This window comes from Eufriesea mexicana, unplaced genomic scaffold, assembly GCF_001483705.2.
Source record: "Eufriesea mexicana isolate 0111107269 unplaced genomic scaffold, ASM148370v2 scaffold3255, whole genome shotgun sequence".
Classification (NCBI taxonomy): Eukaryota; Metazoa; Arthropoda; class Insecta; order Hymenoptera; family Apidae; genus Eufriesea; species Eufriesea mexicana.
In genome coordinates, this window is record NW_016911299.1 from 64642 (window position 1) to 78412 (window position 13771).

The 13771-nt window shown below is 41.2% G+C and overlaps 1 protein-coding gene across 2 annotated transcripts in view; it reads left to right on the forward strand.

Moving 5' to 3' along the window:
• Positions 1-13771, forward strand: part of LOC108550878 (uncharacterized) — a 23924-nt gene extending 10153 nt beyond the window's left edge. Inside the window, exons 3-11 of one of the 2 annotated variants that reach the window (XM_017904779.1) lie at positions 1821-1916; positions 7132-7232; positions 7308-7439; positions 7521-7694; positions 8112-9989; positions 10134-10272; positions 10362-10484; positions 10589-10774; positions 11262-13771. In XM_017904779.1, coding sequence (XP_017760268.1) covers positions 1821-1916; positions 7132-7232; positions 7308-7439; positions 7521-7694; positions 8112-9989; positions 10134-10272; positions 10362-10484; positions 10589-10774; positions 11262-11305 — 2873 coding nt within the window. In that variant the 3' untranslated portion in view covers positions 11306-13771. Of the gene's footprint in view, positions 1-1820; positions 1917-7131; positions 7233-7307; positions 7440-7520; positions 7695-8111; positions 9990-10133; positions 10273-10361; positions 10485-10588; positions 11007-11261 lie in introns of both variants that reach the window. The other variant, XM_017904778.1, reaches the window with a different exon arrangement.

Consider the following 13771-nt stretch of genomic DNA (forward strand, 5'->3'; position numbering starts at 1 on the left):
GGATGTTTCATAAATTTCAATATTAATAGAACAAACAAAGACAACGTAGGTACACGACAAGAGAAAGAATAACAATTTCACCACTGCTCCAAAAATTTTCCATTTTATACACGAAGAAATTCTCACGTAGCCTAGTAAAAATAATTAAAAAGATTAGCGACATAGTACAAAATAATTCCTGAGAGAATTATTTTCGAAATTACATTTTCCAAAAATGTCAATATCGATGTAACAAAGAGCAAAGACAATGTACGTACACGAGAGAAAGTTTTCCAAGGCAAAGAAATTTTCGCATAGCCTTTGAGCAGCCAAGAATCTGCAAGAAACGTCAGCGAATACATAATTCAACACGGAGTGGTTCGAGGACTTGAGAAAAATTGGATTTTTCAACGGAACTTGCATCTCGATATTAACTGTCATTCGCAAGAAAGGGATCTCGAGTGAAAAAAATAAAGAGGAACGACCGAAAAGCTTTCCTTTTAACGTAACAGTAGAGCCGTGATTTATCATACCACGTGTAAAGCGCGGACAAACGTGCAAAGAGCATTGGAACACGTTGACGAGAAAAGCGACGGTGGAATAAGGATATTTCACTTTTGCAACCTCGAAATCCGCGAGAATCCCCGCGATCCATCGCGATCTAATATTCACGCGAGGCTTGATTTATTTAGCGCGCGTCTGGCCCGAGAGAACCGCGATATTTGCGAGAAAACGCCGCCATCTTCGATCGGCTAAAAATTCCTACGAAAATACAGTATCTCGTGGTTGGCGCGAAATTCGAATTTTATAAGTCGTCGTCGAGTTAACAGCGATATTGGACATAGATAAAAACGATAATACTGGTCACTACCAATCTCTAACGTTGCTTCGAACTTTTTCAAACTTGTTTCCCTCGGTTTCTTTCGCTTTTCTATTATCGTCGTTCTTTTCCCCTTTTCTCGTGCTTGGCGCGAAATTCGAATTTTATAAGTCGTCGTCGAGTTAACAGCGATATTGGACATAGATAAAAACGATAATACTGGTCACTACCAATCTCTAACGTTGCTTCGAACTTTTTCAAACTTGTTTCCCTCGGTTTCTTTCGTTTCTCTATTATCGTCGTTCTTTTCCCCCTTTTCTCATGCTTGGCGCGAAATTCGAATTTTATAAGTCGTCGTCGAGTTAACAGCGATATTGGACATAGATAAAAACGATAATACTGGTCACTACCAATCCCTAACGTTGCTTCGGACTTTTTCAAACTTGTTTCCCTCGGTTTCTTTCGCTTCTCTATTATCGTCGTTCTTTTCCCCTTTTCTCGTGCTTGGCGCGAAATTCGAATTTTATAAGTCGTCGTCGAGTTAACAGGGATATTGGACACGGGTAAAAATGATAACAATGGTCACTGCCAATCCCTAACGTTGCTTCGGACTTTTTCAAACTTGTTTCCCTCGGTTTCTTTCGCTTCTCTATTATCGTCGTTCTTTTCCCCTTTTCTCGTGGTTGGCGCGAAATTCGAATTTTATAAGTCGTCGTCGAGTTAACAGGGATATTGGACACGGGTAAAAATGATAACAATGGTCACTACCAATCCCTAACGTTGCTTCGGACTTTTTCAAACTTGTTTCCCTCGGTTTCTTTCGCTTCTCTATTATCGTCGTTCTTTTCCCCCTTTTTCGTTTCACCGCGCTTCTATTGCCGGTTGAAATTTTCCCGGCTCAAAGCAGTGGCTTCGTTTTACTATTATTTAATGTCCGTGAGGTTTTAACTCGACGACACGCTGGCTCGAGTTACGGCTTAGATTCCATTCTTGTCAGTATCATGTTGCGTTTGATTTCCAGGACGTTCGCTGCCGGTACTCTGCGTCCATCTTTTTCACTGGTACGGGCTGCTGCAGCACTTCAACCTGGACGTGGTAACCGTGTGGAAATTGTTCGGTAAGGAATACTGCAAATATGTTCGCGTGAGTGCCATTTTGAGAAACTTATTTCGAGGAAAAATTATTTCCTAAATTTCTACTGTTGGAACCCGGATTTCAATATGCAACACGGGTTCTAGCAACAAGGCTAGCAAAATACAAGTCGGCGGAGAGGAAAAAACAAAACTGCAACTGAAACCTCAACTGAAACTGCAACTGACTGAACTGACTACTGAACTGAAAACTGTACCGAAACTGACTTTCGCAAATTTTGTGGGTGCTTATATGTCAGTTTTTGGTGGGGTGAAGATGACCATTGGTCCTTAGCGAAAGTGGGAATGAGTCAATTGTTTTTGGACTCTGAAATTGGTCTGCGTTTATCAGCCAGGTCTTTCTAGCGACTAAGGGCCAACGAATCGTTGGTCATCCAACACTACATTCGAGGAAACTACGTTCTTTGGGAAAGTGAGATCAGGATGTCGAGAAACGATATTTTTGAAAAGTATATACGTTTAATAGACGGACGTACAGTTTAGAACTGACGTGTCTGTTTAGATATAAACAGATCACAGGTGCCTCCAGAAAACAGGAGACAAATGACACGTCATAAGAATAGGCAAAAGGGAGAAGGAGGGATCTCCTCCGCATTGCTAGGATGTAGAATTTATTTTTATTTCGACAGCAATGGCGTTTGATAATAGGATTTTTATGAACAGACACTCTGGGTAATTTATCTCGCGCTGATAGAGGATCGTAGACGGAACATCCATCATGCCTCTGTGCGTGAGAATACCGTGTCTATTCTTCGCGAATTTCTACTTCGGTTACTTCATATTAGTCGAACATCCTCGACTTTATAATCACGAGTTTAAACCGAAGTAGACGTGGAAGAAAATTGCATCATGTATGAACTTATGAATAATAGAAATCGGTGTTGTCCTAGATCCGACAGCCTAATCTCACTCTCCCAAAGTTTGTTTAAAAGTCTCCACCATTTAGAAACTGAATCCGACACGCGGATAATAAAATATCCAAACATCCTACCAATTTTCCGCACCCACGCCCATCTCACCCTAACTTCTCTCTCCAAAGAAACTCATTTCTAACGCCGCAGCATCACTTCCCCTAACAAGAAAAACTCATGCTCCATAATTCTCATCGGGTCCCATAAATCCCGCAAACAATCTTCCACGACGAGTACACCCTGACAAAAGTAACCCGAAACAATTCCACGTACCCTACACACCAGTGATTTTCAACCAGTGTATCATTATCATTTTTCAATGTATCTGATAAAAAGATAAGTTTAGTTGTAGATAAAAATCAGTCTAGGTTATAAGGTACGAATAAATAGTTTACGAGATGTAAATTCCTACAACGAATATTTATATAAACATTCTATAAGAATTGGGGTTCGCGTGCCCTCTTGACACTCTCTCAGGAGTCAGTTAGTCTGTCAAGAGAAGTACTAGACGAAACATATTCCTTCCCTGAAAAAGAGGATATTTAAACAGGGAATATATACACTCACTGACAAAAGTTAAGAAACAACGTAATCGTTTTGTGATTTGGGTATATTGTGAGAGGAATCTTTATTTGGATGGTATCACCCTGCATCGAGATCTATCTTTGCTTCGAGGAACTTTGCATGCAGCTATCAATTTTCGAAGCAAGGTTGAGTGACGCAATGGGTTGTCATAGGGCCTATAGAAACCTAGCTGAAGGGTTCGACGATGCACTTTTGACAGTCCACCGTTTGCACTACGTATCATAGAAGGCTTCGAATCTCTGTATATTCTATACTGCCAAGAAATATAGAATATAACCAGAATCAAAACAATATTCTCTACAATAGTGAAGGTATTTGGTTTGCGATTGCAGCTCGTCCTAGTCTCCTAATTCTTATCTAACGTGTGATATAAACACTTCACGCATTCCCGGAACCGCTTCGGCGCATAGTTTAACACTATAACTACCGATCTTTAATGGGTACCTAACTATAACGTGCATAGATTATAGTAATTTCAGCGGTACGATGAATACGAGTGAATATATTTGTTCGGTGATTGCAAAAAGGAAAATTCTGGGACCAGTCACTTTGACTGGGTTGGTAGTTCTAGTGTCAAAGATATATCTATTTCTCTTGACAGATTAATTTTTGTTTAACAACATCACCCTACAAAAGCTAACATTATATAAGCAGCTATAATTACATTATATATAAGGCGCATAGTTTAACACTAGAACTACCGATCTTTAATGGGTACCTAACTATAACGTGCATAGATTATAGTAATTTCAGCGGTACGATGAATACGAGTGAATATATTTGTTCGGTGATTGCAAAAAGGAAAATTCTGGGACCAGTCACTTTGACTGGGTTGGTAGTTCTAGTGTCAAAGATGTATCTATTTCTCTTGACAGATTAATTTTTGTTTAACAACATCACCCTATCAAAAACTAACATTATATAAGCAGCTAGAAAATTTGCGAAATGCCAGTCTCTTCCTCTCCGCTGATTTCTATTTTTCTGACGTAGTCCTGTTGCTAGAACCCGTATTGTATATAAAAATCCGGGTTCCAACATCGGCATCTCTAACCTTAACCCTTTCTCACCCCGTCTCTTCCTTGGCCTGCGAGTAAAGCGACGACAAATCCCATCGAGAATCGAACTGCTCTGTTCGTGCACGTGCAAACACGTAGATCGGCGGACGTATTTTTACACGTTCGGCGACGGGGGGCCCCTGCCTCTCTTCCATTCGGCTCCGCTACTAAATATTACATCACGGAGCATATGGCAAAGGTTTACTCAGCGCGTTTGCGGAATCGAGCCACCGCAATCTCTTTCTCCCCGTGTGCTGACGTATCGTGTTCGTTTCCCTGATACCGCGTTTCCGCGGCGGGCAGAATCCGCGCGCCGCCGCCACCCCCCCGACCTCCACCCCCCGGTTGCTAATGATCGTTACTCTCTTTCTGCACGAAATTTTTACGTCATCGTCCCGTCTGGAATACAGGTCGGAAGCTATTCGTCACCATTAAATATTCAAAAGGGGAGAGTCCCGTGGAAGAGGCACGGCCCCCTTTTTACGCGCTCCGCGTATATTCGTATTTATAGACCGCGCGCGACGCTTATTATTTATTTATTCTGTGTAAGATTTCCATACAAACAGGATTTACGTAGCGGCATGTAGGTGCGAAGGAGCGAGGGGGCGAGGTGAATATTTAAGGCGGATCGCTCCGAGTAAAACAAACCACGGCCACGCGTGGATAATTGTTGCAATTCCACCCGTCACAGGGGATAATGGATAACGTTGAAAGAAATATCGCCGGTAATCGACCGTGTTATTTGTTTGAACTATGTCGAGGCTGCTTTATGATACCATACATTTCCGATCTGCGTAGAATCTTTGCTGGAATTTGCGTGGTCACAGGAAATTACGTACCCTTTTCATTTCATTTCATTTCGCTTTCGGAATTACGAGTGTGGTAAAAGGATCGGGTTTACAGAGATTTAACTTTAAACTTCCATTATATTTTATTCTCTTGCGGTACAAGTGTGCGGACGCTTGAGTCTTGCGCGATGCGTGATGCAGACGGTTGATTGTCGAAAGTGTGTATGTTCCCTCGAACCCTTCAGCCAGGTTCTTATAGTCCCTATGACGACCCATTGCGTCACTTAGTCCTGCTTCGAAAATTGATAATACTGATGGTTCCTCGAAACAAGCATAGATCCCGATGCAAGGTGACGCCATTCAAATAAAGACTCCTCTCACACGAGTCTTCCTTTCTTCCATTATTTCGCGTATTTATCTTCGCATCGTTCCTAGTTTATTATTCCGTTGCGAGTGTTAGAAACTGTTATCAATTACGGAATTCTTGAGAGCTTGCTTATAGCCCTCGAAGCATTTTCACTTGTCTGCCTGAATCACGTTAAAGATTCATTTGTCCAGGTATTTTCGATTCCCGTTTTCACCTCTTTATCTGATTTAACGCCGCGTTAAAAATTCAGGCTCCCTGCCATCTTCGATTCAGTCGCGTTTCCGAGTCAGGTGCTCATTCCGTTGTGCGAAACTATGCCATTATTTCATTTAGCTGCTCGCTTTACTCGCTGCCTTGCCTCTGCAGTTCCAGCCACTTGTTTGTTTCCAAAAACGGAAAATGTAAACGTACAACTGCTGATATTCGGAAAGGAGCACGTACATTTCAAAAACCTTGAACAGTCTATAGATACTGCGAAAAGTCACTGTGGAAAACATGTACCGACAGTTGGGTGACACGTAAAAGTCTGACAATTTTATCTACGAGAACACGAAGTCTCGAGAATCTTGCTCTTATCTTCTAAGCAGCGATACTCGAGCTAAGCTGTGAGACTTAGAAACTTTCTTCCAATCTCTCTCTAGCAAGATAAAAATCTGTACTACCGAGTGGTGTACTTTGTATTAGGAAGATAGTAGTAATCAGATGATATTCGGTGCTGCAGGAAAATTCGATTTGAAACAACATTGGCAGCGAGTTAGATCCAGAATATTTCTGATATCAGACTGTCATGCGAATGAAATAAAAATGGAATAAAAATTATTTAGAATGGTAGAATATTAACCCTTTGCATTCCAGAGGCACCTCTCAGTCACCATTTAATCAAATTCCAACGATGAATATTAATTAATATATCAAATTTACAATTACCTAGCGATGCGTGGAATATCAAAGTAAAATAATTCTACGTCTTCATTTCTATACGATTTCTTATTTATCGTTTTAAAATTATCGTCCACTCTATGGCAGAAAGTCTTCGAATTACTTTTTTCCTGTAACGAAAAGGTCGTCGAATGCAAAGGGTTAGAATTGGAATATTAGAATACTAGAACGCTATCTGTTCTAGGTAACGAATGAAATAACGATAAATTAAAATCCTATAGGGAAACTGACGAGATAAAAATTTGAAAGGAAGCATAATTTCTCTTAAAAGTAAGACGATCTACGCGAATTACCTGCGCGTTTAATCTAACCGAGCTAATCGCTTTATTCGATCGAAAGAGATACGTCGTTGGCGGGTTGAAAACCTGTCTGTCACTTAAACTAATCTATACCAGATGCTCCCACGCGAGGTTCAAACGCGCATATCTGAAAACCTGTCTGTCACTTAAACTAATCTATACCAGATGCTCCCACGCGAGGTTCAAACGCGCACGACAAATACGATTTAATCACAGCAGTTCTTCTTCCGATTGCAGCCTTCATCGAGGAGGGTTATCACAGTACAAATCCTTACCACAACAGTATACACGCGACCGATGTGACTCAAGCGATGCACTGCTTCCTCCAAGAAGAAAAAGTGGGTAAACACACGGCTTTACGGCCGCGGGAGTATGAGGCGTAACGAAGTGTGTGCAACGTTGTAAATTTACAGATCAGAACGCACTTAACCAACTTGGAGATTATGGCTTCGCTGATTGCCGCGGTGACGCACGATCTGGATCATCCGGGCGTCAATCAACCGTTTCTGGTTGCCACGAGCAATCACTTGGCTGCTCTCTATCAAGTGAGTCGATGCGATTTTCGGCACGTTTATATCAATCGCGCGGCTCGCGAGCAACGATCGTTGACGACGTACTGATTGCAGAACACGTCGGTTCTCGAGAACCATCATTGGAGGTCAGCGATAGGATGCCTTCTGGAGAGCGGAGTTTCCGATCAACTGCCAGCCCACGTGAGGCCGGAGCTTCAACGGCACATCAGCTCGTTGATTTTGGCCACAGACATCACCAGGCAGCAAGAGTTTCTCATTCGATTCAAGGTGAGCGCACTCCAAGACCTCGTTAACCCCCTTAACACTTGGGCCCCGGGTGGTTACGCTGATTTGTGGACTTGGCTACGGCCTCGCGATATCTGTACGCGCTCCTTGTCGGTATGTTCGTATATCCTAGCGAGCAGACTCGATGATTTATTCGAATGACTTGTACCGGATGGTTCATCGAAGATAGTATATCTTACGGGACATTTGTTATGCTCGCGTTGAGAATTCTTAATGCGTTCCGATAAACGAGTGGAAATCATTTTAACGACTCGTCTCTGTCATCGTTGCGCTTTATTTTGCGATATTATATCGTAAAATATTTTACAACGTTGCTTTCCTTGAATTTCGTTCTACTGTGGTTACAATCGTCGTGATCTAGTTGTCCGAAAGATCCTAATTTCGCCATCGTTTTTGCAGCACTACTTGGATGAGAATCTTCTGGAGATGAGGCGCGCGGATGACCGGCATTTCATTCTGCAAATAGCCCTGAAATGCGCTGATATATCGAACCCGTGCAGACCTTGGGACATCTCGCAGAAGTGGTCGCACAAAGTATGCGAAGAATTCTTTCGTCAAGGTGATTACGAACGCCGCCTGAACCTTCCGGTGACGCCATTATGCGATCGACATACCACTAGCATACCAAAGATACAGATTGGATTCATTAAATTCGTCGTGACGCCTCTGTACGAGGAATGGCATCGTTTCCTGGGCGACGGTCTCAGCGTGTCGTTAATGGAACACCTGCGAGCCAATCAGAAGAAATGGGAGGCCTTAATTCTTCAAGAAACCACGAAGGAAACGGACACGGAAATCTCGGAGCTAGAGGAGATGGAGGACGCCGTTAGTTCCGTGGATGATCCAGCCGCGGAGGATGATACAGCGAGTATCGATTTGCTGATACCAGCTGCCTACGTTCAGTCATCTAAGATGCAGAGTTTGCCAGCGCGAGTTGGCCTCGAACGCGTTGGAAGACGGCATTCCGTGCCGCTGAGTATCACGAAACCTTTGACGCTTCTTCCACGAAGCAACGTCAGGCGTGAAAGTCTACCTACCGAACAGAGCAAATCGAGGAACCTTTTGTGGAGACTGGACGACCAGAGTCTTTTAGATCCGAGTTCTTTGTCTCTGCTGTCATCCAAGACCAGTATCCCGGAGCTTTCTCCGAACGCCAGTAACACAGGGGAAAGACCAGTGAGCGCTGAAAGCCTCCTGCCGGAGACCAGCATAGCCAGCATCACCAACAGCACCGAAGCTTCGAGAATAAGCACGGTGCTGCAGTCGGATGTTCAAAAGCCAGCTACGCAAACGAAACAGCTAACGAGACAGCAGACTTTCCCTCCGCTGCAACCGTTCGTCAGAATGAGATACCTATCCACCACTGCCGAGATGTCGCAGTGTTACTCGCAGATCCTGATAGAGGCCGACAGCTCGACCTCGTCGTCTGGCTCGGTAAAGGAAAAATTATGCGCAGATGGTCGTTGCGGTACTCCCCCTACGAAGGAAATGGACATTAGTAACCTTACAGTGTCAAAGGAGATGGATGTGTCAAACAAGAGGCGAGGTTCCGCCATTCCGGAGACGTTCAGACAGAAAACGGAAGCCATGTCTGCCATCGAACATCCGCGTCGTCATTCGGTCCAAACCATCCGCGTCGAAGACGTGAACTTCAAAAATCGTTACAAACGACCGACTTCTGCTCAAGGATCGGATTCCACGCAAATCTTCTACGCGTCGTTGACAAGTTCGCATTCCGACAAAGAGGGTCACAGCATCGAGGAGGAATCCAAGGTGGATGGCACTTTGATGACGAAGTTGGAGAGTGACAGATTGATAGGCGAAGAGCAACGGACTACGACAGTGGCATTAAATAAATCGGAACAGTGTAGTTCGGTTATTGGGAAGGCAAAGTGCACCAATTCCGAATTGCGAAGATACTCGACTCCTGTACCAGAATCTAAGACAATAACGACTGATACCGGTGGCAGACGATTTACCGCGATACCAGTGTCCTCCGAACTTAGCACGCATAAAGTGTTCTTCATCGGTAGCCCACCAGACTCGCCACCCTTTGTTCAGAGCGTGTCTTCGTCGAGCGACAGTGGTAGCGACTCGAGAAAAGCAGATATGAATAACGAGATCGTTCCTAGCGGTAACAAACGGGACTCGGATCTCGTGAAGGAAAGAAGCTCGAAGGTAGCTAAGCTAAGTCTTGATATGCAGATGAAAGAAAACGTTGATCCTCGAGCAGTGGAAGATACGAAAGGGATTGCTTTATCCAGAAAAGGAAGTCAGGTAAAATTCTTCAGCCTGTTTCTAATTTCTTGCTTTCGTATTACTCTCCTCTACAATTTTTCTTATCCGCGAAGTTCCTTAATTTGGACTATTTCGTGCTGTACAAATGTCAGTTGTAATTAAGTTGTACGTTTTATTATGTAGTCATGGACTAGACGACGTGGGTCTGCTCCAGTTGGTCTCCTATCTAGACTGGATGATATTACGGTGCCATCTATTACAACTAGAGTTGATCACACTTCCAGACGTGGTTCTGTACCAAACGACATCACTAGACAGCAAGGTGAGAGCAACAAATGACAGTACTAAATCTTGACGAGTGAGAAGAGCAACGATAACAAAGGAGTATATATATATCTGCTATATTGTCAGGTGGTGGCTTTAACAGATTAGCCTTGGGACCTCGAGAAGGCAATGTCGCGGCACCTCGGAGAGCAAGTCTTCCGCAGGAAACTGCTCTTGGAAATCTCCTGGGCAATATTTTGTCTTTAACCAGTACGTATATGTGTATATATATATATATATATATCTCGGACTTTGATGTCGCAAATAACACGGTTTCGCTTGACGTCCGTTACCCGTTTGCTGCATGATTTTAGATGAACGAGAAAATGTCCCAATAAATAATAACAATAATAATAACAATACCGGAAGTAGCAACAATAACGGAATAACAAGAATAATCGATAGCATCGGTCCTGGCATGCCGTCGCCGCGGCGAGGTTCAGTGCCGGCAGACATATCTGAATTACGCCGTGATATGTTCAATAGGAGTAGCATAAATGGTAAGCCTCGTAATCGGAAAAAGGTATTGAGGAGAAGGAGTTCTGGAGGACCAGAAATGTTTTCTGGAGGATCCACAGATGGAAACGATAATGGCACATGGCTTAAATGGAAGAGGGAACTAGGAAAAAAGGAAACGATTCCTGAACATTCCCTGCCCATAGAGATGGTGGCCATTTCTCATGCTGGTCGGTACAATCATAGATAAAGGAGGATGTCGTTAAACACAAGCCGGTACCATTGCGTTCTCCACTAATACTTTTTTCAAGAGACTGAAATTTCGCTAGCTTTCTCACTCGTTAAACCTTTGAATTCGTTAGCAGCATTTTAGTAAAAAAAAAAAAAGAGACTAGCATTGATCGCAAAACACTTAAGGTATAGATATCAGCTTTCTGGAGCCGTACGTGCAATGATTATTTCACATGTAGAAGTAGGAAATTGAAATTGTCCGACTGGAGCTAACGAGATTACTGTGTATATGCACGACAGGGTCGGGATCAGGGGCACGAAGATCCAGCTTATGGAGACTCTAGCATGCAGTAGAAACAAGCGGGCCGTCCTTGTTATCAGCGGTTGACATCAGATCATTGAATACTACCCGTACTGACAGTCTTTCCTTACAACGTTAGCAGCAACAGCGATGATTGACTTCCACGTTTCTGGATTGCCAAAAATGGAACCAACTGTAATTGTGGGCAAGTGAATTTTGTAAAATTAAACGAGATTTCTATAATAATATTTGCAATAAGGAAACGAGGGAAGATGCACGCAGCGATTTATTCAGCGATCGCTAAATAATTTTATTGCCGTTATCGCAAATATTATACGTATTAACGCCTATAGTAAAGAAAAAGAAACAATTTACATTTAAAAATGAAAACGATATGTGTATATCTTTGAACATTGGCGCAGAATAGAAATTCAAGATTGGCAGATCGCAACGTGAAATATCTTGCGACAGGGTTAAATAATAAGAACGAGAGAAGGAAGAAAAAGACGAATTCTAAACTCTTCCCCGCAATTATGCGTCCACGTGGAAGACGTAAAAAGTATATACGCATATTAGTTATGTGAGCTCTATATCCATTTGTGCCATACACAAATGTTGTTGAAAACGAGACACAGTCAAACACAGGGTTCAATATGACGATTTTAATAATTAAAATGCCTAGGTTCGGAGAAGGAAAAAAGACTGGTAGAGAAACTCACCGCTATAAAATTAGACACTTTTAAAGTGGCACATAAATTGATTGAAACTTAATGACATTTGCTCATAGTTAAGAAAATTACGATTTTTCGAAACAATTGGGACAGAATGATGTTTATGTTTACTCGATTAACGATCATCCTTAGCGTTCGTCATCCCCATTAAATATTAAATACGTTTCTGCACCCACCTCGAAGATATCATTTCTTGTTTTTCGTTGACAATCTTACGGATAAAACGCAAATTAAGTTGAATTTATTGTTAAGTCGAGAATAAGGGAAAGTAACGACTATGGGAAAAGTAGTTCTGATAAAGAAAAAAAGGGAAAAAAAATATAATATACTCAATATCAGATGTAGTTTCCTTTGAACTCTAACGAAAATCAAGATAGACATTCCATTAAAACAAATAGCGTGCAATGCGTAGTAACACGAATGAGAATTAATCATGATAAAGTTGTAATTATCGCTATTTATCATCATTCATTATACTATCATAATCATAGCCATCACTATTGTCATCATCGTTGTTGTTATAGTTATAAATGAAATCTTAATGACCGTTCAAGTAGATAGTCATTATAAACTTAGGAAGTAACAATATGTGCGTTTACTCTCAAAGTTAATTAGTTAGTGAATTGCGTGAAATTATAACCATGATTGTTTATTATCGGTGAAAACAAAAGATGGTTACGATGAGTGGGTTTACGGTACGTGAACCGAGATCAATCAAAAGCCACAAAATTCGTTCATATTATCTCCTAAAATATTAATTTAGTAAAGAGCGTTCAATTAGTAAACTTTAGTTACGTAAAGTACAATTATTAAACTGCCTGTGCACAAACATGTACAACACAGATGAAGCGTTAGTTTGTTTTAGTATAAAATTTTTGTTATTATAAGGTTCTCCTACGAGAAAGAAATCTTTAATAGCGTTTTTAATTACGTTTTTTAGAGGGTAAGGGAAAGTAATGATTTATATCACGTACTGTTATAACCTATCGTCCCTCTGACTGTCAGAAAGTAAAGAACTATTATTAAGCCATTGCAGTTCAGTAATAATATATACTGAGTCTAAGTTTATAACTAATCAAAGTAATAATTGATATCTGTATCGATGTAATATAGATAGGTCATCCACTTCCCAAGTAAAATGTTGCAAAGCTTAACAAACTTTCCCTGGTAAAATTTCCAGATCTTCTCAATGCAGGAACTATCAGAGCTTTATGTGTATTTTACTCAATGACCAGAAAACCAAGGTGGAAAGGAAAATCGCCTTAAATAGATTTCAAATCTTTGAACACGAAACATGGAAATGATTCTTAAGTTTTCCTATTTGTAATGCAGGAACACTGCATAAACGACTTGTTGTATAAGTGTATTAACAACTAAGTTAGCATAAAACTACTAGTCTTTCTAACTCTTAATATAATTTGTATATAAATATATAAATATTATATATATATACATCTCATTTGACAAAGAAATGCACAGCAACATGCCAAGCAACACGTTAATGAAAGATATTGAAAGATTTCAGTGAAAAATTTATTTATTTATATTCTTGAAATACTTATCTCTACAGACAGACCAATAAAAATGGGACTAAACAGAATCTCTTTATGAAAACGATAATTGAATTAACTTCTCAACTAAATTTGAATTCAATGATATACATGACCACTCTGTCCAACTACTTTTTGAAGAATTTATGGCACCTAGATATACATGTTCCCTGTTACGATACAAAACATGCCTCATTCCAATAGAGAATTATTGATGTACTTCAAAAA